This window comes from Xiphophorus hellerii, chromosome 10, assembly GCF_003331165.1.
Source record: "Xiphophorus hellerii strain 12219 chromosome 10, Xiphophorus_hellerii-4.1, whole genome shotgun sequence".
NCBI lineage: Eukaryota > Metazoa > Chordata > Actinopteri > Cyprinodontiformes > Poeciliidae > Xiphophorus > Xiphophorus hellerii.
Genome location: NC_045681.1, coordinates 9658599 through 9686203, shown reverse-complemented (window position 1 = coordinate 9686203; position 27605 = coordinate 9658599). Strand labels below are relative to the sequence as shown.

At 38.8% G+C, this 27605-nt stretch overlaps 1 protein-coding gene across 8 annotated transcripts in view; it reads right to left on the bottom strand.

Annotated features, from left to right (window-relative positions):
• The window catches only part of usp54b (ubiquitin specific peptidase 54b), a 75003-nt gene that overhangs the window by 39573 nt on the left and 7825 nt on the right, over positions 1-27605 (bottom strand). For 7 of the 8 annotated variants that reach the window (XR_004340751.1, XR_004340750.1, XM_032574192.1 and 4 more), the window contains exons 2-6: positions 24088-24680; positions 10476-10568; positions 3419-3553; positions 2468-2581; positions 711-793 (exon numbers count right to left, since the gene is read on the bottom strand). Coding sequence is in view for 6 of the 8 variants with exons in the window: in XM_032574192.1 (XP_032430083.1) it covers positions 711-793; positions 2468-2581; positions 3419-3553; positions 10476-10568; positions 24088-24243 (581 nt within the window). In the remaining 2 variants the exon portion in view is untranslated. Of the gene's footprint in view, positions 1-710; positions 794-2467; positions 2582-3418; positions 3554-10475; positions 10569-21373; positions 21521-24087; positions 24681-27605 lie in introns of those variants that run through there. The other variant, XM_032574196.1, reaches the window with a different exon arrangement.

Below are 27605 nucleotides of genomic sequence, written 5' to 3'. Positions count from 1 at the left end.
ATTTCTGTTTACTTATGTCTGAGCCATGCTTGAATCACATATCTTCCTCTCTATTTTTGTCTTGTCTTGGATTATCTTACTTATGCTGACTTTTTTGCTTTCTAGGCCGTAAACAGCAGGCCTCGGTGAGGTTAAAAATAGCCTGGCGGTGTTAACGGGCACAAACACAGGGGAGGCTGCTCCGTTGTGCTTGAACTACCTGTTTACTTGTATTGTCACCCAGCATTCCTGCTTCGATTATTTACCAAAGGGATATGTATGGATGTTTTGTTTCATTTTCTCTGCTCCGCTGTTTTACTTATAGATTTTTGTTACTCCCTGGGTGCAACTGATTGATTGCTACCAAGTTTCTTATTTCATTAACTTGGAACGTGGGAGGTTTTAATGTAACAGGCATTTGACTGTGTGAGGATTTGCCTGGACGTTCCTTCAGTCACATTTGGGATTCGTTTGCACACGCCCACCTGCTCCTGCATACGCATGAGCACGTGCATGATGTATGCGCATATATGTTCATGTGTGATTTCTCTCCGCGTTCGGCCAGGGCTCATGCAGAGAAGAAAAGAACGCGCTGTACCTTCTTTTACTGCCATGATTAAGCCTCAGCTTGCTTCCAGGTTTACTGCACCGTGTGTATTCACCCGCATGCGTGTGTGTGTGTGTCTGGGTGGGTGTGCGTGTGTGTGTGTGTGTGTGTTGGGTGGACTTACCAGAGGGACGTGGTGGAGATGTAATGAACCATCTGAATGAAGGGCAAGGGGTCCGAAGAGGCTCCACAGCTGCTGCACACACACTGTAAGAAGAAACGCATCCTGGGATTCATTACAGGACATCGTTTTCTCTGATAATTATTTTCTCGTTAGGAGCCATCAAATGTTAAATCACATAATGATTTAGGGTTTCCTCCAAGCATGTTCTGGATCTAAACAAGGGCCAGAGCCTCTGCTGTGCAGAGTCATTTCTGTTTAATCGGATGAAGAAACGATTCAAGCCAACAAAGTCCAGATTCCCATCTTGTCACCAAATCTTTGCTGTGGTAAAGAAATTGGAAGACTGGATTTGCACGTGTAAGTCGGACCAGTGGAGGTCCAGATGCATGATTTCCCTCAAAAATATTTAAAAGAACCCAAACAAAAAATGCTAGATTAAATGTGAAATTTTTGGCGAAAAAGTTGGAAACAAAAAAATGTTCTTGAATTATTTTTTAAAGATGTTATAAATCAGCCGAGGCAACTGGCTGAAAGTCGCCATAAGCCTTTTTCAGATTTTGTCCAAAGTTCATACTTCTATGTATTTCATTAGATGGATGGATGTTTTAGATCAGGGGTGTCAAACTCATTTTCAATTTGGGGAATATCAAAATCTGAATGTTCTTAAAGGGCCGGTCGTGCCAGAATATATTGATAAAACCAATTAAACTATTAAAATATCAAACAAAGCTGTTCCTCCAGGATTTTGTGATTGTTTTAGTGGTTTTTTGCTGTCAAACTTGCAGATTTTGTAGTGCCAGTTTAGAAATGTTTGTTAGGAATTTTTACAATATTTGCGGTAATATATGATGTTGAATGGGGCTTTTTATTACTCGCCGTGTCTATTACTGACTATGACTTGACATCAAGTAGGGCTGAGGCAGCAGTCACTTAAACTCAATGTTTTTGACCAATTTAGAGAAAATGTGCAATAAAATCAGAAAAAAAGTGGAGATTTGTTGATTTTGTGTGCATTTTGCAGATTTGTGAAAAACTGGAAGAACTTATTGATGTAATTTGGAGTCTAAAGGGCCTCTTAAAAAGCTGCAGCGGGCCAGATTTGGCCCCTGGACCGTGAGTTTGACACATGTTTTAGACAATCAGATATTGAATAATATCTTGAAATACACATGTTTTTCCATAATTTTTCAGATCCAGAAAATGTTAAAATCTAATTCCAGACTTTCCTGAAGTCAGTTTTTCATAAAACTACGTTTTGCTGCAGAGACAGTAAAAGTCTTTGGAAGTATCTATCAGCTTTAGGTATCTAGAAACTTAACTGTTAACGATTCTTCATTGTATATTTTATAGTTATTCTCTGTGCTATTGCACTTTATTACTCACACCATAATTTATAATTGTTATTACTTAAGCTGTACGTGCCGACAGCCCCACTGGAAACATACTTAAAGTGAAAAAGAGTTATTTTTTTAAATGGTGATCCCAAACATGACTCCTTGTTAAGATAAATGTATTAAATTACAGTTTTCCTTCCCTAGAGGTTTAAATGTTCAGTGTTGAGTAAAGTCACAATTTGATGCTATTCTGAGACACAGGAGATCTGATAATACATATTAAATCAGTCGAGGGGAAAATGACGATGAGTTCTTAAATATTTGAACAAATATATGGGTCAAGTTGGTGGTAGGATTGTCTAGAGAACAAAATATTAGCTTTGGGTTTTCATATGAACAATCACTTCTCTTTTAATTACTTACTTGTTCAAACAAAGTCATGGCAAACTTCTGGTGTGGTATGCAGTGTTTGGCTGTGCAGATGTCCTCTCTGCTCTCCGCGCTGATGTGGAAGTGGATACGCATCAGCAGATTCTCCTGAGAAACAAAGTTTACACATATGAGCCATGTGGTTTTAAGAGTGCTACATGTAGTGTGTGTGTGTGTGTGTGTGTGTGTAGGTTTGATTGCTCCTCTCTGCTGGTGCTCTTGTTAATCTGACCGTGGGAGCAGCATCTATATTTCATAAGAAGCCGACGGATTCCCTGACTGAACACATTTACTACCAATCGATCAGACAGCACCTCTCAGAAGCAAACATAAAACACACACACGCATGCACCCCGACACAACACACACACACACACACACGGAGGGCAAAGAGTAGAGAAAACAACTGAAATTCCCTGGAAGAAACCAGTAGCACAGAGGAAGTTTAAAGATGTTACAGCTATAAAAATAATATTTTGACCTGCATAATGTTAGGAACCGCTCCACAGAACTAAAAGGATAAAGACTTTATCTATAATTTTTTACTAAGTTTTACAGTTTAACATACTCAAAAAACAACAAACAACTTTTTATTGACTTTCATAGAAATTTTCTTACTCTGCATACTGAAAATATTCACAGTGCTTCACTTTTTCCACATTGGAAATTGTATTAAATGAATCTCTTTCCTCAAAACTCTACAGAGTGAAAAAAACGTTTTTGAGTGTTTTGGAAAAAAATCATTTATAATCCCAATACACTCACAAAGTCATCATGAGGGTGCATCATAACTGATATATATGTGACAGGACTTCACGCTTATCAAAATGCACTTCATTATTTTGCATTTGGACCCGAGTACCAAGGGTTTTCAATGTACATGCTAAGATAAAAACAACTTTGTGCTGTGTGCAATGTGAAGCCACGTTGCTGCTGCAGACTCACAAAGCACTCGGCAGCATCGTCCATAATGCCCAGCTGAAACCTCTGCTCGTCTTGGAAAGTCTTGGCCAGCGCGCTCCGCAGTGCGTCTGACGGCAGAACGCGCTCGCTGCTGAACTGGAACTGAGCAAAGATACTCTGAAAATGCACACAAATATAAAGAATCCATTAATTTTTCATCTGCTGCAGCAAATATAAACTATTTCCCACTATAACGCTGCTCCTGAAACACCTCTGCATTGTTGGAGCTAGAACAAAAACAACGAAAAAACTGTCAATGCATTTTCCTGGATCACCGAGTTATTCTAAATGGCCCATAAAAAAGAAGCAGGAAAACTTGTGAACCTATCAAGAGCTAAAGTGCTGCACAACACTCTCTGACAGGGATAAAACAAATGGCACTACCAAGGCCTCAGTATCACAACATGTAAATAATAAATGGCACTTTTCTCAAACAAAATAAAGCAGCTCAAAGAGAGGTTTGTAGCAGTGAAATAGAAACCAAACCAGGGGGCTAACAGAGAAAGCTAGGCCACTGAAGTATGTTTTGAGGCCAGCATCCGATGTGAAGGACATCATAGAGAGACCCAGCAGTCTGCAGCCTCTCAGGTCTTATTAGAGGAAACAATCCTGATCTTACAAACCAGTCCATAAAAAGATTTGCTTCTTTTTGCAAGCTTCACTGATTAGTTATAGAATAAAAATACTGTTTTTACATGAAGTACACCGGACATTCTCTTCCTTAAAGCCTTACCGCATTTTTTGTTATTTCTATAATCTATGCAGATTCAAATATTTTGAACATCGGAAGGCGTCTACAAAATATTTTCAAGACTAACAAAGTTGGAGGAGTTACATTATTCCAGGACTTCATGTTAATGGTCTGAAAACCAAATCAGACTGATTGGTTTAAACTGTAAAATTGTAAAAAAATAAAATAAAATCTGATATTTACTGGACTAAACTAACTAAACAGAGCAGAATTTAACTAAACTTAACTCCCTTAAATCAAATGAACTGAATAAATTGAACTTGATTTAAATGAACTAAATTGAATAAAATTCAGTAAATAAGATTCAACTGAATTGAAATCAGCTGGACTAAACTAGATTGAACTGAATCAATTTCGATTTAAGATAGCTAAAATTGCAATATTGGTGCTGATAGTGCAGTGTTGCTAATAAAAAAAAAGGAGAAATTATGTTTCTGAACACAGGTACCAGCAACGAGTGAATTTGACTTCAGCTGGATGGAGGGCTGCAGCACCAAAACACGGAGAGATAAAAGCGTAATCAACTTTCTCAACGTTGCCGATGGATAAAAATGACCTACTTTTTAGTTAAGAAGAGATTTATGCTGGAAAAAACATGCATTCATTTAATATATGTTTTTTTTTTAGAAAGCCTGGGACAGAAATAAACCTAATTTGGCTTGACGTATCCAAACAGCGGTTGGTCCTCTGCTGGTTTTCAGTCGCAGTGGTGGGTTCAGTTGCTGATGAGACGGCTGGACTGAAAAGCAGCAGGTCTCCGCTATGACCTGAGGACTTTTAAAAACACTATATCAAAAGAAAAATATCCACACAGTCACAGTTCATCACCATCTGTTTCTGTCCACAGTGGGTCCATTTTAGTTCATCAACCAGAGGTAAAAGAAAATCAAGCTGAAGCAACAAAATGTAACTACATTTCCTTAAAACGTGACTTTACATTGAAATGTTTATATCTTTCTTTCAAATCTTCTATTCATTAAATAAAGATTTTCAGTATATTGCTCATCAAACTGAATTTTTAAGCCAGCCTTTATGATTTGTTTGTAATTTTTTGTTCCTATATTGTAAATATTTTCTTGCCCAGAACTAGTTGCATTTCTGGATTTAAAATAAATTTAATTTCAAAATTAAAAGTCTAGAGGAAGAGAATCCAAGTTGCTTGAGATCCAGTGTTTAGTTTGCACCTTTAGATGATTTTGGGAGCCATCGTGTCTTCTGCTGTGTTTAATCAACTATAGAGTCAGAGCCGACGTCTACAAGGACTCTTTGGAGTACTTAGTGCTTCCTTTTGCTGACAAACTTTATGAAAATGCTGATTATCTTTTCAAGAACAATTCAGCAAGTGTAAACACTACGGTGCAAACCACTTCAACCAATTCAAAAACACAACAACATTAACGAAGCACTACAACATTAACAAAACGGAAAGAGTATGTCCCAGTTGGAGACCTGAGAAATCGCTGATTCGCTGACTCCTACTTACATCACCGCCATCTTGAAAGTGGCAGTGGAGAAAACGTGCTGAGTGGACTAGTTTCAACCGTTTTACAGAACTGCCTTTACCTTTCACAAGTAGGAGTTAAAGATAATAATAACGTAAATTTACGAGCAGAATTTCTTGACTTTGTAGCCAGTACTGTGCACAGATAATCCACTTTCAATACGGCGGACGCTATAACGTATCGCAACAACGGGCCGACCCGCTCAAGCGACAACTTCCGGTTCAACATAACTGTCGTCCTATCAGCGATCTCTCAGGTCTCCAACTGGGACATACCGTTTCCGTTTTGTTAATGTAGTGCTTCGTTAATGTTGTTGTGTTTTTGTAATTTGTAATTGTGCTTCGTTAAAGTTGAAGTGGTTTGCACCTCCGGGCCACCGTGTTAAAAACTCTTAAATCATGTATCTAAAATTTAGACCTTGAAATACAACGTAAAAATGTAAGTTAGCCTTTAATATATTAGTTACAGATCTTAAATTTTGTCTTGACAGAACAATTTAATTACTTTATTTTTCTTGCAGAACTTTTCTGTCAGGCAAAGCTTTGGTCACACTCACAGCTAACATACCCTCGCTAGCTAGCTTGTTTTTTTATTTTGCGTCTATCAAGTGCAAATTTATCACCAGTTGGCAGAAAAAAGTTTATGCATTTCTGTGGAGGTAAAGGTCTTAAATTTCATTCAAAATTATCTTAAAAAGTTTTACATTTGTGTAGAAATCATGCTAAAAGTATGTCCATGTTGAAATGTTTAGTAATGTGTTTTTGCTTTAATCGCTATTTTTAAGTGGGGAAATTGTAGGGGGGGGGGGGGATCATGATATGTTAATTTTAGCACAACTGATTCCCTAATGGTTTATGTCCTTTATTATAAGTTCAGTATATCTGATTTCAGGTGGCATTCTGGAAGCAGTTCACCAAAATGGCTGTGATGATAACGCTGAAAATGTTCTCAAACAATAGGCTTCATCAGAGTGAGTGCTAGTGGAGTGTTGGCAACGGCAAAGGTAATGCAGTCGTGCTTCTGACGGAGAGGAGTGTGTATGTGTGTGAACGACAGAAACAGAGAGAGAGAGAGAGAGGAGGAAAAAGGGAAAGTGTGAGCAATATTGTGTGTATGTGTGTGATATGGTGTCTGTGCTGACTGCAGCATTGCGCCAAGGAGAATGGAGGGGGAATAGACCCTACAGAGAGAGGGAGGGATGGAGGGAGGAGTGCAGGGAGAGAGGGGGCGGAGTGAGTGAGTGAGTTAGAGATGTGTGTTGGGGTGTGTGTGCACATGTCAGCGTGTGAAAACAGAAACAATCAGCATCCACTCCTGTGTTCATTCATTTTCTCCCTTCTTTCCTCCAGTTTTCCATTCTTTCATTCCCTTTTCTTCCTTTTTTCCCTGGTTATTGCAGTGTGTTCTCAGGTATCTGCATCCAAGTGTGTGTGATACCTCTGATGAAAGTGTTTTGCTGCTGAGAGAGATAAATTGTTGCAGTGATTTTCTTGAGGGATAGCTACCAGCCTCCTCTGAACTTATCTCCACTACACGATGCAGCCTTTATCTGCTGCAAATCAACCTAAAGTAAAGTAAAACATAACCTTAATTTTTGATGCTGCATCTTTAAAGAAGTTGTTTAAAAATTTAACACTCCATTGAAGCTAATTTGGTGGGTGTCTGCCTCGGTTATTCGGATGCTTTAATCAACTCCAAGCAGACTGTGGGGAGCAGCGTTGCAGCTGATAGCTGGCAGGACGGTTAATGAAACCCGACAGGAAAATACGGGACACCACCTTTCATTTCTACACCCACAGCTGACTGGCGCGGTGCGTCCTACAAATCCTGTACGTGTGCGGCGCAAGCGGGAGGATCCTGAGGTGCGTGGCTGGAGTGCAAAGTGAGATTTGTGTGCGTTTCTTATTTCAGTGCCCCAGCGTGGGATGTGCTGGCTCAGCGCTTTCAGCCGGGCCAATTAATTACAGCGAGGCGCTGGAGACGGAGCGGCGTGTGGAGCGCACACATCAACACCGGGCCGCATCGCACACTTCCAGGATGAGACACATGTATAATGGCGCTGAGGCAACAAATGGCCGGAGCGGGGCTGCATTAAGCCTGGGTCATTAGGAGGGAGGCAGGAGGTTACAGATCTTCATCTTCTGGACTGCTGAGATGCCAGGCTACCAAAGGACTGTGCAAAACCTTTAAACCGTTCTTTATAGTTTGCTCCCAAAGAGACGGATAATTTTGTGACAGACTTCCAGTATTGAAGTGCATTTATGTTCCAGCAATGGTACATTTATATAAATAAAAATGTAGCACGATAAATATGAATATGCAAGCTAAACAAAAGTACACCGATCTCACACATAACTCAGTTTAACTATTGTATTGCAGTCTAACCATTTATTTAGGTTCTGATCAACATTTGTGTGTAAAATGATCAAAGACAACTGAGGCCTAATCCACATGTAGCCTGATATTTGGGAAAACAAATATATTTTTATGAATTTTTTCCTTTCATGCACACAAACACTCAGTTTTATACCACTAAAAACAATTATTTATAAAAATTCATACCAAACTGGAGATTTGAAAAAACTCCATATTTGTGTTTGTACAGTATGTGTTCATGGGAAAACAGATTTAAAGTGCCAACCATTACAGCCTGTGACAAATAATGCACCAATATATCCACATAGTTGCTTTAACTTGATTCCTAATCAACATTGTCTTGTGTTTTAGTGACTTTATAAGCTAATACGCTATTCAAAAGTAGTTCAACCTACATTTCTGTCAACACAAATGAACGTCCTGGCGCCATGTTTAATTCCTAACAGGAACTCGTGGTTGTTTTGAAGCTATCTCATTGGCTGACATAGATTTTAGCTTTGCGCTACACTGCCCCCTATGGGTTTGGCATGCTTAAAACAACGTTCAGGGGCCGATCAGCGTGGGTTCATGTGAAAATGTTTCTGAAACCGATCCAATGTGTACAATATTATTTCTTTAAACGATGTGACGGAGATAGTTGTTTTTATAAAGCTCTGACTCTGTGAACTGCAAAATACAAAATCTTTATTTTTGGCTTAGTTTTTAGTTCACTTGAAATAAAACAAAACTAACTTAAAGTAACTTTTCAAGAAGATATAGCAGCTTGTTTTAAGTCAATAATGCATTAACATTAATTTTTAAAAGTACTAGTTCCACTGGCAGATTATTTCACCTGTAACAAAACATTTCCCCCATGTTTGGCATCGAAAAGAGTCTGTTTCCATTCATTTCAATAAATATCTTTTTCATTGATTATTGAGAAGGGTATGAATGATTTTCAACAACACATAAAAGCAGAAAAAATATATTTTTGATTGATAACACAATTTGAGAGATACTTGTCTCCCTGTTTTTGATTAAAAATGGAGATGATGGGATTCTAGTCCACATTTTGTGGTGCTTAATCTGTCAGTGAAGTTAAAAGAAAATATGAATTAAAATGAAAAACCAAAAGAAGATAAAGAAATCTGATTATGAAACAAAACAGAAGCAGAACCAGACCTTCCTCACGTTATATGATATTCCTATCAAGTGTGATTTTTTTGCTCATATTACAATGACTGTGAGAAAATCTCTGCCTGATGAGTCAGTTTTAAGACAGTGCAAGTTTATCAAATTCCCATGACTTGAATAACACCAAATCTGAGCTTCCACCAGCAGAAATGAATTAGAGAATCACAGAACATAATTAATTTATAAGCAGAACAGAGAGATTGTTGTAATTTTTCTGAGTGAACAGTCTTTTAAATAAATGACTTCATTTGGTTTGAGTTAGTGACACGGCTAAGTTTAAACAAAGTAAATTCAGCTTTTGAAGAGATCAACACTTTGTAAACATGTATTGGCTTTCACGGTTTCACACAATTTATTGCCATAAATGAGCAAATGTGACGGATTGAAATTTGGTTATTTACCATTCAGAGGTACATTTATTCCTTTTTATGTTAAGATGCTTTGCCACCAGTTTGGGCTGAAGTCTGATTTGGGTGATGCAGAGGTCACATTCAACCAGCAGGGGGAGTCTAGCGCTAGCGCTAGCTATAGTGAAGAACACCGGAACTTCCTCCTTAGATAATAATAATCGCTGGATTAGAAGCAACGTGTCCGGCTCTTTTATTGAAATATCCCCTTCTTCAGGTATGAGTATATATAAACACACCTGTAGGTTGTAAATTCGTTTATTAACTTTCAGAAAGCTTGTGAGATATTTTGACTCTCCGTTGCTAGCTCTGATGTTAGCGCTGTTGTTAGCTACCTTTCTGCTGTTTCAAGTTTGATATCCTCGTGTATGTTTGTAAGCTAACCGAGATAATAATCGCCGGAGTAGAAGCTCCGTGTCCGGCTCTTTCATTAAAATATTCCCTTTGTTGTGGTAATAAAGAGTTCCGTTGATTTCCTTGATATCTTGGTTTAATAATAACCGTTAGCTGCTAGCATACAGAGCAGTATCGCGTGGAAGCAAACCCAAGCGCCAGAACCAATGACAACGCTTATCCCATGCGCGCATGCGCAAAACCAGAACTACGGCATCTGTAAAAGCCCAATATTACTGTGTGCACAGTCAATATCGTTCAGGGCGTTTACACAAAGTAACTGTTTTTTCCTGATTAAATTCAAATGCCTTTCCATGTGAATTATAAAAGCAGAAGATAACAAACATTGTAAAAACAACGGATTGGTTCTGATTTTTACAGAAAAAAACAACACACTAAAATTTGTTATTTAGAATAACAGGAGTTGCTGTTCGTACCTTTAGAGCGCAGAAGATGCATGAGTCCTCCATGCACTTATGAGTGGTCAGCTGCCGAAAGCTTCTCCTAAAGATGTCAAGATGCCACAAGACCTGGAAAACAACAACACACTCTCATTTTTTAAATTCTATTCAACTTATCCAGTTGAGAAATAGTACTTTATCCCACAAAAACCGATGAAAGGAACGCACACTTGTTTGACCTGGACTGAGATTTTAATTCACAAACAGACTGAGTCTTTAAATATCTTCCTGTGGAGAATGAACAGGAATGAATAGTCAGAAAAACATTGCTGGGGGTTTAATTTGTGGGAAACACACACACATCCTGTCAGACCTGAGTGCTGCTCCAGTACAGACAGTCCAATAAAACCGCTGTTAAAACATCCTTTCATTCAAAAGGATGATGGTCTACCCAAAATAACCACCTGGAGGAGTTTCCTAAATAGCTGTCTGTTGGAACGGTTTGTCGTCTTTGGTTTGATTACATGAAAGGCTCACGGTTTCCACGGCAACATCACATTCGGTCTGATTATATCTGCAGGTGCATGGCAATCAGAAAAATTCATTAGAGGTGCAAACGTTGAAACATTGCTAAGGGAAGTATGTGTACAACAGCAGGATTTACTTTAAATTTAAAGGAGTTGTCTCTGTTTTGTGACAAAGAAAATATAAATGAGCACCAACTAATTTAACAAAAATATAGTTTAAACCTTGATGTATTAGCAAATTGTCATATTTTTTCAGAATCCTCCACACCTCAACTTGTTCCAGGAAAGTATGTATTTCACCTCATTCGTCCAAACGAGGCGATGAGTTTAAAGTTTCAGAATTTTTGCATTGAACTTCTAACAAAAAACTTTTTTCTCCCTTAATCCAAAATATATCTAACAGCCGGGTTGTCCAGTTCTCTGAAACGTTGGTAAATACAAACCAGGGCAGCAACTACCAATTATTTTACTTTAAATTAATCTATTGATTATTCTGACGATTAATCACATAAAAAAAAATTACACATTCTACAGATCTTTCATTTAACTACTCAAGTCTTTTTATACAATATTAGAAATACATTAAAAGATGAAAATAAATAATTCAATAAATTTTTTAAAATAAGAAAATAAACATTAAAATGCAGTAAATTTAAACCAAGTGAAGCTAAAACTTTGTCATATGACGAGTTTTAGGTGTTTTTTTTTTTATCTTAAATGCATAACAAAGCAAGATATATATGTAGCTCTGGAAAAAATTAAGAGACCACTTAAAATGATCAGTTTCTCTGATTTTACCTTTTATATGTTTGAGTAAAATGAACATTGTTCTTTTATTTTATTAACTCCTGGTAACATGTCTCTGAAATTCCAAGGAAAAAATGAATATTTATTTGCAGAAAATGAGAAATGGTCAAAATAATCAAAAGGTCGCAGTGCTTTCTGACCTCAGATAATGCAAAGAAAACAAATTCACTTTCATTTGGAAACAATACTAATGTTTTAACTCAAGAAGAGTTCAGGAATCACTATTTGGAGGAAGAACTATGTTTTTGTAACTTCAGCTCAAAATTTGTTAGTCAACTTTTTCCCACCTTTAACTCTTTGGATGTTTTTCTTTATTTTGTAACGTTCATATTGATAATTGAGGTAGGTCTATTTTTCTATAGTGTGTTTAATTATCCTGTTCTTGCTTTATTCCTGGACAACAGTGAGAATAAAGCCCAGTTTTCCAATGCTACATCTCTGCCCTTCTCTGCTCTTTGGATCCAGGGTTTCTTGGGAACTCGAGCTGGAAATGATGCAGCGTTTGTCGTCAAAACCCCAGAAACACCTTTGGCTCACTTCCAGTTGGTTTTATTTTTTTATGTATATAACAAAACTGGAGCAATAAATGTTAAACAAGCATCAGAATCAGAGCTTACAGCCAACAAAACCCTTCATGTTGTGCAGGTGAACACGGTGAGAGTGAACTAATTCATATTAAATAAACTGTGTGGAAATCAGCAAAACTAGGCTGGTGTGATGTTCACTTTCTGGTGCAAAAATAGGAGCAAACTTTCCACATGGAAAGCCACAGTGCTGAGGCTGCTCTGATATTTCTGGTTGACATTTGAGCTCAAACAGGCCATTACAGCTGCTGCGAGGAACCCTTCTGTTACCTCTCCGCTGTCGGGCTCAGGTATCACCATGGCAACCTCAGCCCCATTCATCTGCTCGGGTGCAGAGCTTTCTTGATTGGGCTCGATTAGTTTAATCTTCCCAGAGGGGGAACGGTGCTGATTATGTGATGCGGGTACCGCAGCGAACGACACAAATTAAGGATTTAGCTGAATGTTATAAATTGTATTCAGGCTCAGCTTCAAGGATGTGTTTTTTTTGTTTTTTTAATATCAGCAATTCTTGTCGGGGCATTTCTGCTCAAAATATCACAAAATTAAACAAATTCATCTTTATGAATTACTTCTGCACAGTGTCCTCTCTGCTTTCTTGATCTTCAGCAATAAGTGGGAGAGAAAGTGAAAGAAGAGAGAAAAGGACAGTGTCCTTTTTTGTCTCTCTCTGGTGCAAAATCAAAAGGAAAGCCATTAGCGCATTCATTTAGTCAGCTGAAAGATAATATTGACGCTTCAATGTCCCTCAGGCTTCGACTGAGATTGGTAAATTACAAGCATGTAGTTATAGAGACACGAGCGCAGAGTGTATTTTGGCCTGAGTGACACAGGTTAGGGAGCAGCGGATGACAGACTGCATGCTGACCTCAGTGTTATATGTTCAATTGCTTCCTCTTGGTTATTTGAACTCCTCCTCTGACTGTAGCGTATTCCGTCATGTTTGTGCACAGCAATGCAGCAAGCGCAAGGATAGTGCACCATCTCTGCATCTCCCTCTCTTTAGAAATCTTTCCTTCTCTAATCACCTCTTCTCTATTTATTAATACTATACCTTGTTAAAATGTGGTGATTTGCCTGTTTTAAGACCGTCAGTAACAGCTACAAAACTGGAATCACTTAAAAGATAAATTTTTGAATAAAAATGATATTCTCACATCACACGCCCCTCTGAGCAACATCTCCGCTCTGCACAAAAGCAGATCCCTAAAGAAAGCTCAGGCAATTTCAGCTGAACCCAACAACCCCCTGTTCGCAGAGTTTCCCTTCAGGACACAGATTAGCTTTCAAAAGCTGCAGAACCAACAAATTTAAGAATTCATTTTTACCTGCTGTTACCGTCTTTTTGAATCAAATGTCAAACTCGAGGCCTGGAAGCCGAATCCGACCCGCTATAACTTTTTATATGGCTGAGAGATGCTTGGATGGAACCTTCAAGATTACAGTTGTGTGGTTAAATATTACTTTATCAATCAAATTAAAGCAGTTTTTATCTGTATGCTGCAAAATTACATCAGTCAGTCCTCCCAGTTTTTCGAGACACAAAACCAGCATTTCCCCACACTTTTTTGTGCAAATTTTAAGTTTATTGCAAATTTTCCACAATGGTCAAAAACATGAAGTTTAAGTGATAATAAGTCCCACCTGCAAGCTGCAGAATGTTTTACTTGATATGGCAAGTAACATTTACTATAAGCACAAACATTTTGTAAAATTTCTTGGACGTAGCTCCACAAAAACAGCGATTTTGATTGCAGAATGTCATAAAGATAATCACTAAATCCTGGAGGGACTGATCAGTGTGAAAACATGCTCGATATTTTTAATTAAAAAGTACTAATCAAATGCTCACACGGCTATTTTGCAATAATTTAACAGTTTGTTAATTGGTTTTATCAATACATTCTGCCACAACCGGCCCTTTGAGGACATTCATGATCTTGATCTTGCATCTTGAGGCCCAAAACAAAATTGAGTCTGTCTCACACCCCTGTTTTAAATGTTTCTTTTTGAGTTTTTTTTAATTTATTTTTATTTTGTTTGTCAAAATTGTTTTTATGTCTAAATTGTCATGTTTTTCATCATAGTAATTCATTGTATTTATTGTTGATGACTGTATTTTCTGCTGGCTGTAATGCAAATTTCCCCATTGGGGATATTACAGATACCTTGACTAATAGCTGTCATCACTTCTCTTGCACAAATTCTGCTTTAATGACTGTATTTATCGGTTTTTGAACCACATTGAAGAACCCGGTCTGCGTTACAAATCTTCAGCTGTGGAGGTGAACACAAGTGTTCCTCATGGATTATTTTTGAGGCCAATTACATTTTCTATTTATTTAAATGATCCAGGAAAACATTTACATCTGGCGAATGCACACTTCTATGCAGATGATATATTATACTGAAGCTCCATAAAAATATAAATTTTCTTTAATCTGCTTCTCTGAAGTTCTTTAGGAGTTCCTGAAGGGTCAGTCCTAGAAGTGAATATTTTCCATTTATATAAGTAATGCTGGGATAGATTGAACCCAGCTATGGTTCATATCATCATTACAAGCAGCAACAGACTCTCTCTTGAGTCGGTGTTTAATTTTTATCAAAGTTTTGGACTTCTCTGTTGTGGTGGGATCAGATCGCCAGGGTCCCCTCCCTGGATGCTAGTTCAGTCATTCATCTAGCGGCCCGTCGTGTTTTTGAGTTATAAAATGTTTGAAGTTGACAGGAAATTTGAAAATATCATTTAATAATTATGTGTTATTGTAAGATTGGAAGATTAATACCTGAACACCAACTGTAAAGTGTTAAAAAATGCTAACATTTTAAAAAGACTTAAATAAATAAGCAATGCTAAGCCTGGCGGGGGCACAAGTAAAGCCTGGTGGCCCGCCAGGCTTATAATACACTGGGGGAAACCCTGATTGTTGCATTTAAAAACAAATTAAAATTGGTTATCTCTAATGTTAGTACTAACACAAGATGAATTTTCTTTAAATATACTCTCATTTCTTCTCATTGATTCAAACTAAAATCTTCTGCTGCTACAGTTTAAAATGATATAAAAATATTATAAACCTAAATTTTAATGTGAGAGAAAAACATTTTACTTGCTTCTAATAAACGAAGAATACGCCGCTGCAGTCCTTATTGATGGGAACTATAAGTGTTGTGACAAACCCAAACAAGCCGCCTAGATTCCTGAACAAAGTAAATCTTTATTCTGACCTGCAATACAACACCTGCCTGATGCCGCCATCCGCCGCTGACCTCTGCCCTGTATGTCCTGTTCCCACTGTTCTGCTCTCACATTACCACATGTAGTAACGGCGTCTCTATTCACTGCATTTTGATTACTAAAGGATGCTGCTGTCTGTGCCACAGCCAGGGCTTCAGTTTCCAGCTCTTCCATCTTATATGAGCTTTTATTGAAGCAGTGAAGTTTAAATAGTAGGAAAGGTCAATGTTAAAAGTACATTTATTCAAAGTAAAGATTAAATGGCTAAATGGACTCAGTCCATTTAAATGGCTAAATGGATTGAGTTATTTTTTCAATAACTCAATCAGTTATTGAGAAAATTAAAACAAGAAAACAACAAAAGCTGCTGTTCTTCAATCTCTATGCTGGAAAATCTGTCAGCCATCTTCCTTCACAATCTAATGACAATATGACATATTTCTTGTTATGTAAAGTATTGCAAAAAAGCTTCAAATGACGCCAGTTTAAAGTGAACTGAAAAAGTATTCACAAGAGTTAAAATTTTCAATATTTCCTAACATTAGAACCACAAACTCCACACATTTTTTCTTATTATTATTTTTATTAAGTAATATAACAACGTAGTAATGTTCCGAAGTTTATATTTCACAAATAAAAAACTCCTGCCAGTTTTCATACCAAAATTTAACTTTTTTCTTTCCTATAAAGAAATACATGTGGCAGAAAACTTACACTGCACATCCCTAACAAAATGTTTTTATATTACACTGATTTATAGATCAAATATTATTTATGGGAGGATTTTAAATGAAAGTGGCGACGAGGAGCCACCTCAAATGAAACTGAACATAAGAAATGGAGGAACATCTAAAGAAGAGTCAATTTGCTCGCTAAAGTGTTAGGAAGGCTTTGGTTTCCAACGAGAATAACTCTCAAAAGGTGAGATTTGAAAGAAATAAACTAAAACTAAAACATCTAGGAAAGCTCAAAGGCCTTACTTATAATAAATAAGACTGAAAAACTAAAATAAATTATCCAACCACCATATAACTCAAACAACATTACACAGCCTTGTAAAACAAAAAAAGCAGAAAACCTCCCAAAAAGAAAATCAATTCAAATCAAATATATTTTATCAGTCCCAGAGGGAAATCAAAACAGGGACTTCTAAGGGTGACCTATTATGTTTACTATAGGATCGGTCTATGAGCTATACAAAACATGTTAATTACATTTTTACACAAAATTATTCTTAAATAAGGAGATTTTTTTGAGCTCCTTTCAGATTGAGCTGTTTTAGGGTGCCTTGTCACTTTAAATCTAAATGAGCTGGTGCTGGCCATGCGCCCTAACTCAACGTTTACACTTACATGTGAGAATAACCGCAAACAGAAGCGCCATTACACAATCGTACGTTTTTGAAAAGCATACGTAGAGCCTCCTGCACATGCAGCACATGGTTTCTGAATGGTAAGTCAACAACAAAACACTTGTGTTTTCCAGCCGCCATTGTACAGCGCATACCGCAGTAAAACTAGCTGACCAATAGTGCTGATGCTACTCTGGGGTTGCTAGGTAACAGGGCTGGGCTTTACTGGGGTTCCTAGGCACGTCGAATGTGTCAGTTGTGAAACTGCGCATTTTCCAGACACCAAAAGACTTAAACTTATTGTGAAAAAATGACTCTATAGTTTTATAAGTGCTTACAATGGATTTTGGAAGCAGTAAAGATCCAAGTGAAAGTGAAAGAAAAACTTGCAAAAAGTAAATTTTGCTCAATAAGTCTCCTTTAAAATAGAGACCGCAAAAGATTTGAGACTCGGAGTCAAAGTTCACTTTCCAGGGATACTGCAATCCCATGAAATGGCTCAGATGAATTCAGATCTGAGACCGGCCCAGTCCAAGTCTAACTAAATCCTAAGTACCTCTGAGAACTAGTGTAATGATTTCAGGAAAATCAGCGTTGACGGATGCTCTCAAATTAATCTGACTCAGCTTAGCCTACTTTTCAAAGTAAAACTCACAGTCTGTGGATTTCTCAAAGGACCTGCAGCTCTAATTGGTCCAAACTAAAGTACTGACTCAGAGGTGCTAAATGCAAATGCACAACACACTTTTTGGACTTTCTTTGTAAAGAATGCTTTACCCATTTATCACATCCTTCCAATACAACAATGCACTACTTTGTTTTGGTGTTCCACCTAAAATCCCAAATAGAGCACATTAAAGTTTGTGGCTTTACCCATAAAAATATGCAAAAAAATCAAAAAATAAAGTGGAATGACTTTGCAAGGCGTTGCATGCAGTGATGCAAGAACAATGGAAATATGCTGCAAACTATTAAATTAGTCATTAGAAAACGGTGTTAGATTAGCCCCTTTGGTTCTGCCGGGGCTTTTTCTGTTAAGTTGCACTTCCTCCCATTATTAAAAGATGTGCTGTTGAGTTGATTGGTGACTCAACCGTCTGATGGTTGTGCAAAGTTGTTACTCTGTGTTAGACCAGTGATAAAATAAATGTTCTTCATCCTCAACCGCTAGCATCAGCAAAGATAAGCTTCCCCAGCTCCTGGCCTCTCCTGGAGCAAACCAATGAACCATAATCAACACTAAACCATTTTGCTTTGTCACATAGTGGGAAGTTACCTACACTGTAGTATTTTTTTTTCTTCATTGCAGGCGACTGCAGTGTTATATAAATGACTTTGAAGCATTCTGCTATCCTCTGCTTCACTGATACCTTATCTTACATTTTCTGTCATTCAACTGTAACAATACAACTGCAGAAAAAGGATTTCAAGCACAGCTACGAAGGTGTTAATCGCATGGCAGCTAAACTTTTAATCACTTCATTTAGTTTATAAAATGCTACACAAAACACTGCAGAAAAAAATGATAATAAATGTAGATAAATTCAGTGTTCTACATAAAGCAAAGAAGCAAACATTTCTGCCTGATCAGTAAAGCCCATGTGTTTCTGCTAACTTCATAACACACATCTTCTGGCTATTGCACTTTTGCCTACGTTAAATGAAAAACTGCCGAGCATGTACTGACTGCAACGAACTGGTGACCTGTCGAGGGTTTCACCCAAAGGCTGCTGAAGGTAGACATCAGCCACAACGGATGAAAGCACAAACGTAGATTTTACCTGGTGGTATTTTTCCTCAGATTCTCGCAGAGAAAACTTCTCTGCTGCTGCTGATGTTGGTGCTGATGCTGCCTCACAGCGGCACCACTGCAGCAGAACTGGGTTAACTTCCTGGCCCGGGGGGGTCCCAGTGGGCCGCAGAGAGTCTTACATTTGCACTAAATCCACTTGTGGTAGAGCATTTTATACCAGAGATTTGCTAGTACCTGCTAGGTTATAATTAACAGAAAAAGAAAGTAAAAAACCCCCTAAAGATTTAAGGGGGATAAATTTAAATACTGATAAATATAACATTTGAGTAGTTTGTGTTATTGTTTTAGTTGTTCTACTCTTTATAGAGCCAAACAAGCTGGTTAATAAGTCAGTTTGTCTTCTCTTGCTAACAGCATGTTGTTTTTTTAAAATAGTTTTGGCTGAATAAAAGAGGTGGACAGCACTCCTTTGGTCGAAAAATCCTCACTGTTCATGATTTTTTTTTTTTTTTTGCCCTGTTTCTTGTAAACGGTAAAACAAACTGGCTACCTTCTTTCAGCCAGCTTTCTTTCCTGGAAGCAGGAAGCAACATTTGGAACCTGCTTCACAATAAGATTGATTATGTTCAGACTATGAGCAATGCAGCACTTTTCTGCATCTCATGAAAAAGACTTTAAACTGAAGGAATGGTATGAAAGAAAATGTCTGCGGTTCTAATCTCGCCATGTTGAAAAACCAAAATATTTTTTAGTATCCGCTAAGAAATATTTTGACATTAGCATAAGAGTTAATCTGGTAGTTAAGCTAAATTAAAGTGCCATGGAAATGAAGGAAGGTGCTCTAGATTTGCTACTCCAGATGCATTTTTGTTTCAAGCTTTCATTTCAAAGCAACAGAAGTAGTTCCAAAATTACAAAAGTACTAACAAAACCGTCATCACTTTTAAATACTGTTTGTTTGACAGCATTTTGTGAACTCAGGAAATAAAGAGCTGCACAGTGGCGCAGTTGGTAGCACTGTTGCCTTGCAGCAAGAAGGTCCTGGGTTCGATTCCCGGCCGGGGTCTTTCTGCATGGAGTTTGCATGTTCTCCCTGTGCATGCGTGGGTTCTCTCCGGGTACTCCGGCTTCCTCCCACAGTCCAAAAACATGACTGTTAGGTTAATTGGTCTATCTAAATTCTCCCTAGGGGGGTGTGTGTGTGTGAATGGTTGTTTGTCCTGTATGTCTTTGTGTTGCCCTGCGACAGACTGGCGACCTATCCAGGGTGAACCCCGCCTCCCGCCTGGAACGTAGCTGGAGATAGGCACCAGCAACCCTCCCGACCCCATTAGGGACAAGGGTGAACAGAAAATGGATGGATGGATGGAAATAAAGAAACGGTGACAGACATAAATGTTGTCAGAATAACTAGCTATCAGTTGCTACCGACTCTGCTACGGAGCTTCCTATTGGAAAAGTAAAAATCTAACAATAATCGGACCTGCTCGGACTGATCAGAGATTCTTAAAACACTATTTAAGATCAATGAAGACCTTCTGCTTTTTGGCAGAAATTACACTGCAATGCATAACCTGACCCAACAGGACTGAATCATTTTACACAATAAAGGAAGTATGGAAAAGTTTGCAAAAATGTTATTGCTTCAGTATTCATCAGCACCTGTCAGTGTATGACTCACACTTAGATGGAGGACTTTTCCTTTCAGGTTTTCAACTTCAGTCTTGAAAATAAGTAATTAAACTTCAGATAGGTGCTGCCCTTGTGTGAAACAACAATAGTTCAGCCTGAAATGATTTTCATCCAATTTAGTAATTTATTTCTGATAGTAAATGAGGCAGGAATCCCTCAGATTTATATTGATTTCAAGGTAAAGTGTTTATCCATCGTCACTAATGTCATATCAAAAGTTACTTAGCAGCTTTTTGCATTTTTTGGCTTCTATACTGGCGACTTTAAGGTCACAAGGACTCGTTGCCTCCTCATTTTATCTCGGTTAAAGAGACTCCAAAGCATGAATATTGCTTTGTTTCTGTCGTCAGGTATTGGATTTGATGTTTTACCTGGACTCTTTGTGAAAACAACAAAAAGAGGATTATTCTTTGTTTTCCCAGAAATACCGGTACAGTCTTGTCTCATCTTATTCTTGTGAATCCCAAAATCGATCGAAGCATCTTCAGGTTTTATGAGGCAGATCTATTGTTACTCCCCTGCTATTTGCATTGGTCTCTTTACAGAAAACAAGCCCTTTCTGAGCATTTAACAATACATTTCTTCTCTTCACCATTTAGCAGGTGGCTTAGGCACTCTTTAACTTTTATAGAGGTGAACAAAATTCCAAGATTAACGAATTAAAAACCAGCACACTGATCCATAACACAAGAAAAAAGCATGAACACACACACACACACACACACATACACAATGAAAGCCTTGCCAAAAGCAGTTTAGTTCTGTCCCTCAGTTTATCCCCGCTCATCTGTGTCCAGCTAAGCATGCTGTCCCCTTCATGTGTGTGTGTGTGTGTGGTGTGTGTGTGTGTGTGTGTGTTAGAGTCTATATGTGTCCTTGAAGTGGCCCAATTCTCACTCTGCTGGAGCTGCTTTGCATGTTTCTTCATTTTGTCCTCCACTTTGTCTTTTCACCCTTTCTGCTCAAGCCTTTTTCCTCTTACCTTGCTGGAGTTTTTGTTTCCTCTCCTCCTCGTAGCAGTATCCCCTGAAGTCCTCTCCTCGTCTTTTTCATACTGTATACTCCTCATCCCTCCTTCTTCTTCTCCTCCTCTCTGCAGTCTGCAACTTTTAGTCTTTGCATCTACACCCCTCTGTTCTCATCAACTCTCCCTAAGCTTCTGCCCAATCCCTCTTCAGCTTACTCCAACCTCTCTCCCACCTTCCCCTCTCTCTCTTTCAAGCCAATAGTCAAGAGGCATTTCAGTGTGTGTGTGTGTGTGTGTGTGCGTGTGTGTGTGTGTGTGTAGTGCGAGCCAGCTGCAAGTCTTGGTAGGAGGCAAGAGTGTCTTTTTTTTCTATGTATGTGTAAGCAGTGCAGAGTTAGCATCTCTGCATACACACACTGGACGTCCACGCTGAGGTCAGCTTGAGCCAAGCTCCACTAAAGCACGGCTACGCTGCCCCATAATCCTGTGTCCGTTACTCTTCTGATTGCAGTTTGCTGCAGTGTTTTAGGGGCAGATGGGTAGGGCTGCACAACTTATACGAATAAGCCGTCAGTCAGGGCTGTGCATATTAGCGCAGACCAATAAAATACCTGTAAAATACAGCACAGTGCTTTGCGTAAGCGTTCGTACTGCTTTAACTTTATCACGTTTTGTCACATTTCAACCACAGACTTCACCTGGATATTATTTAACAAATCAACAGAGTCGAGGTTGACAAAAAGAAGGGAATGCATATATTTGTTTCATAATATGCACAAAAGAAAACATCAATTTTCAAGTCCTGACTGGACCAACCTAACACATCAGTATGTTCTGATTTAATCCACTGCATTGTACCTAAATCAAACTGAGAACGGCTTAGATTTTCAACATAAAGGGAATAAGAAAGATGTTTGTGCAAAAACTATCTTAAAAAAGAATCACAATAATAATTTTGGGGGGATTTGATTGTGTGTGTGTGTTTTTGAAAACAATAAGTCTAATTAAAATGATTGTGTATGAATGCATTATCATCCTCTTATTAGAAAGTTTTTATGTTTCTCTTTGTTTAAAAACCTTTTCAAAAGAAATAATATTAAATATTTAAAAGTTTTACAGTTTCATGTTTTATTTGACAAAGTATTTTTAAAACTGGATCTTCTTAATGCGGATTTTGCAGCAAAATATATTTTGTAGGAATAACGCAAAATGTCTCTTTGAATTGTAAAGGTTTCAGACGGATTTGGTATTCAGCTCAGATTATCTCCGCTCCATGTCACTCTCTTTCAAATCATATTTAACATTTTTAAAACTGGAGACCAGAAAACCTTTGGCTCTCTTGGTTTTCTTTTGATTTTGAACTCAAGATGAACTCTCGCACATTAATCACAACCAGTCTGTGATTCCTTTGGCAGAAGGTGGTTTTGTTAAACAAATACTGTATGCGGAAAACACTGCAAAATCAACTTGCACACACTTTCATGATTGTAAAATAAGGTGGTGGCAGCATCATGATGCTGGGATGCTTTTCTTCACCGTAGACAGAGAAGATGCACAGAGTTAATATGGAGACAGACGGAGCTAAAGATTGGGCTAAAAGTTCAACTTCCAGCAGGACGACACAAAACATACAACCAAACACTGAAGTACTTCAGATTAAAGTGCAAAAATGGCCTAGTCGAAGTTCAGACATAAATTCAACTGAGTGGTAAAACTTGAAAATTGCAGTTTATATCTGATTGTCATCTGACAAAGCCTGAATAGTAGGGCAAGAACTAATGATTATTTTAGTTATCAATTAATCTGTTGATTATTGATTATTGTGTGTAGGCTTGTATAGGTTGGTTTACTTATTGCTCTTTTATTTTGTTCAACAAATGTTGGGGGGGAGAGGTTTGAGTCTGAATGCAATTAACAATTAGTTACTAAATTAGTCAATAATCGATTTATCACGAGTAACCTAATTAATCGTTTCAGTCCAAAAGAACAGACAAAAATGTGTCTCTTCCTGTGCAGACGGTTGATAAGAACACCAAAAAAAAATAGCTATATATTGTTCTACAAAGTATTGGTTGAAAAGATAGAAAAATAGAAACTTCATACTTATGTGTTAATATCACTTAAAATATCATAAAATATTTTGATCAATGTTGCTGCAATGTGGAAAAGGTCAGAGGGTATGTAAACAAGCTTTCAAAGTTTTAGAAATTGGTCAATTTGCTAAAACTTCCAACTGCTTCTAAAAACAAACAAAAAAACACTCGGCTGTTTTTTCTCAACAAGTTAATGTTTTTTGGTGTCTGAAAAACGAGCTGTTTCAAAAACTTCCCAATTGTTAAATCTGGACCATTACTTAGCAACCCCAGCCGAGCTCCGTCTGGTTACCTAGCAACACAAGCATTTGGTGAGCTGGTTTTACCGCTGCATAATGGCTGTTGGAAAAGACAAGTGTTTTGTTATTGACTTACAACCCAGAAACCACTTCCTGCATTCTTGTTGGTTGTGCAGGAGGCTCTACTTCTGCTTTTCAAAGATATACGATTGTATAAATGCACATCTGTTTGCAGCCATTTTTAAGTGTGAGTGTAAATGTTGTGTTGGAGGAGTGTGGCCAGCAGCATATTATCTGGATTTAAAGAGACAAGAGGCCCTAACACAGCTCATTCCTGAGAATTATCCTCTATTTTTAGATTAAAGTTGGTCTGCGGTTGTGAGTTCACCCAACTGACCTGCAGAGCACTGTTGAGGAAGCAGCTGTTCTGTCCCGGCTCGTTGCTCAGGCCTTTGCTCGGCGCGATGGAGGTCATGGTTCTCGGGGTCACCAGCCCCTGCATCCCACCAGCCGCTCCGCCGCCAGAGGCAAAGTAGTTCCTCTTCCACGACATCACTACCTGGACGTCCCCGTTCCCACAGGGATGCAGAAAAGGGGCGGGGCAGAAGACCAGGCGACAGCCTCTATGTCACTCCCATGAGAGAGAAAGATGGAGAATGGGAGAAAGGCAGAGCGGGAGGAAACGGAAGGAGGGGTGGAAGGAAGTCTGTGGACTGAAGAGATGCAAGATGTCTTGGATAGGGATCTGGCCCCCATACAACCCTCCCACTGTCCTGCCGTGTTTTTCTTTTTTAAAGTGGTCCACTTATATTTGCCAGTGATTGCGTTGGTTTTCTGTTTTTAGCTCCGTGGGTTTACAAGTCTTCGTTTGAAGCCATGAGAGCGTTTCCAAAGAATGATTTGGCAGATTCTCTCAGATAAAAGCGGCTCTGACAGCAGTGCTGCTCCCATGTGGGGATCCCTGTGGTTTCTTCTCCTCTTTCACTTTATCTGGAAGACACAAAAACCAATCTGTTAGGACTCAAAACATCAAGCAAACAGGAACATACCGAGTTCCCACAGCAGCTCTAAATGGAAAATCTAAAGTGGACCAACAAAAGAACATCTGTTGGGTATCTGGTAGCGGCTAACTTCAGTAGCTTTTGGAAACTGGAGATCCAGGAGAAAACATCTTCATTTTCTTGGACCCAGTACTTTCAGCCCTAATAACATAAGATAAAGATTGTTCGTGAGAATCAAGTCCAAGACTACGAGTCCTAGTCAAATCTTAAGCTCAGTTATCCGAATGGTGCTGAGCTGAACCTTCAGGACCGATGCTCACACTGTCTAATCTAGAATCAGCCTCCATGGACAGCAATTCAGTTTGGATGCTTTTGTCTGTTATGTCACATTTTAATCCATGGACAGGAACCAAATGAGGAGCTTATGGCGCTTCAAGCATGCTAACGTCTCAGAACTTTAGTGTGATGATAAAATCATGAACACGACTGAATTTGCATAACATCGCAAGGCAGAATGTAATAGAGCCGCAGTCCCCCCACCACTCTTCTTTCCATACTTCCTTACTTTATTCCTTCCCTGCTTTTGGCAAAGCTCCCTTGTCTGATAGCTGGGCTGCATTAACACCACAGCATCATCTTGGCCAAAGGCCACAGGGATGCTGCAGGTACTTGAACAATCACTACTATCTATCTATCTATCTATCTATCTATCTATCTATCTATCTATCTATCTATCTATCTATCTATCTATCTATCTATCTATCTATCTATCTATCTATCTATCTATCTATCTATCTATCTATCTATCTATCTATCTATCTATCTATCTATCTATCTATCTATCTATCTATCTATCTATCTATCTATCTATCTATCTATCTATCTATCTATACATCTATCTATCTATACATCTATCTGAATTGTGAGGTTTATGGTGGGATTTTCTCTCTCATGCCCCTGTGTACCATTTTTCCTCCACAGCGCCACATCCCCAGCCTCTGTCTCAGCAGTGTGTGTGTGGGTGTGGGGGTGTGTGTGTGTGGCTGTGTTCCCCACTGAGCCTGTGCAGAGTGTGTGATCACACTTCCTGTCTCTGACTGCACCCTACAGCCACACACAACCAAGATCGCAGTGGCACAACTGCTGTTTGTGTGGGCGTGTGTGTGTGTGTATATGCATATGTGTTGTACGCGTGTCCCCACATCTTCGGCTAGTTACCATGGAAATAGGCCAAGCAGCAGGCATGCGGGGGAAAAGCTGAACCATGTGATTTAACAGAGAGACACACTGTGCTGAACTGGTTGAGAGAGCACACGCGAAACACTCTGTTGCACGCTGGGCTGGCGAGTGATGATGATGATGTGTACTGATGTAGGAGACTTCCTGGAAGCCAGAGTGAGTCAAGGCACAAGTCAATCACATTCCCTGATCCTGCTCTGGACGGCTCGGGACGGCAGCCCAGACAGCGGCCACACATCGAGGAGAAATTCCTCGTGGAGGCGACATTCACGCTCTGCTTTGATTCACTTTGTGCGTCCGGATGGCGTAACCTGTAGAAAACAGCCACAGTGCTTGTTCAGTGTGTTTTCTTTCTAGAATACTGTAAGTCACGTGTCAAACTCAAGGCCCGGGGGCCAAATCTGGCCCGCCGTAGTTTTCTATGTGGCCCTCTGGACTTTAAATTACATCAATAAGTTGTTCTAAGTTTTTCAAAAATCTGCAAAATGCACAGAAAATTAACAAATCTCCACTTTTTTTCTGATTTTACTGAAAATGTTCTCAAAATTTGTCAAAAACATTAAGTGACTGCTGCCTCAGCCTAACTTGATGCCAAGTCATAGTTCGTAATTGATATGGCGAGTGATAAAAAGTCACATTTAACAGCAAACTTTGTAAAAATTCTAAAATCTGCAAGTTTGATAGCAAAAACCCATTAAAACAGTCACAAAATCCTGGAGGAATTTGTGATTATTTATTAATATTTTAATAGTTTAATTGGTTTTATCAATCTATTCTGGCACAACCGGCCCTTTAAGAACATTCAGATTTTTTATATTGGCCCAAAATGAAAATGAGTTTGACACCACTGCTGTATGGTCTCTCTAATCATCAGTCCTTTATTCCTGGAAGATTAGAAGAAGACTGACTTTGTAATTATCTTTATGTGACCCTGAAGGTTCAGGTCAGAGTCCATCTCTAGACCCAGATTTTGAATTTGATCTCTACAGTAGTTTGTAGCTGTATATTGTTCCTCTTTACGTCCAAAGATTATAACTTCAGTTTTGTTTCTGTTCAGCTGGAGAAAGTTTATGGCACTACTATGCATTGATTTGATAATATTTTATTTACATAAAATAAAAACAAAATAAACTACTTATCTTGACTTGAGTTAAAACTTAACAGAACTGAGCAAATGTGTCTAAAATTAAAAAATAAACTTGAAATAATTATTTAAATGAATCTGGATTAAAGTTCAGCGAACTTATTAAACAGAGGTAATATTCATTATGTCTATCGCAATATATAATGCAGCCTATAGGCGTAAATTCAAGCTGTGAGACTCTCTTCAGCCTACCGGCATCATCAATTAGCAGGCCTCCGCCTCAGCCAACCAGCATCAGAGTGTCGCTCCGCTCCAGCCAATCACCACGCAAGAGTTTCTTCAAAATGCGAAACAACCACGGATCCACCTTCTTCAGCCGCGCTTCGACCCACCTCCTCCCCGTCTCCACCCTCATCCTCCTAGGCATCTTCCAGACTCCCTCCAGGCTCCCTCCAGGCTCCCTCCAGGCTCCTTCCTCTCCAGGCTCCCCCACCAGTGTCCGGGCCCGGGGGAAGACCACCCTGAGCTTCGCCCCGAGCCGATCATCCAAGCTCACGGCGATTCTCAGCGTCTTCTGCCGGTGTCCGAGCG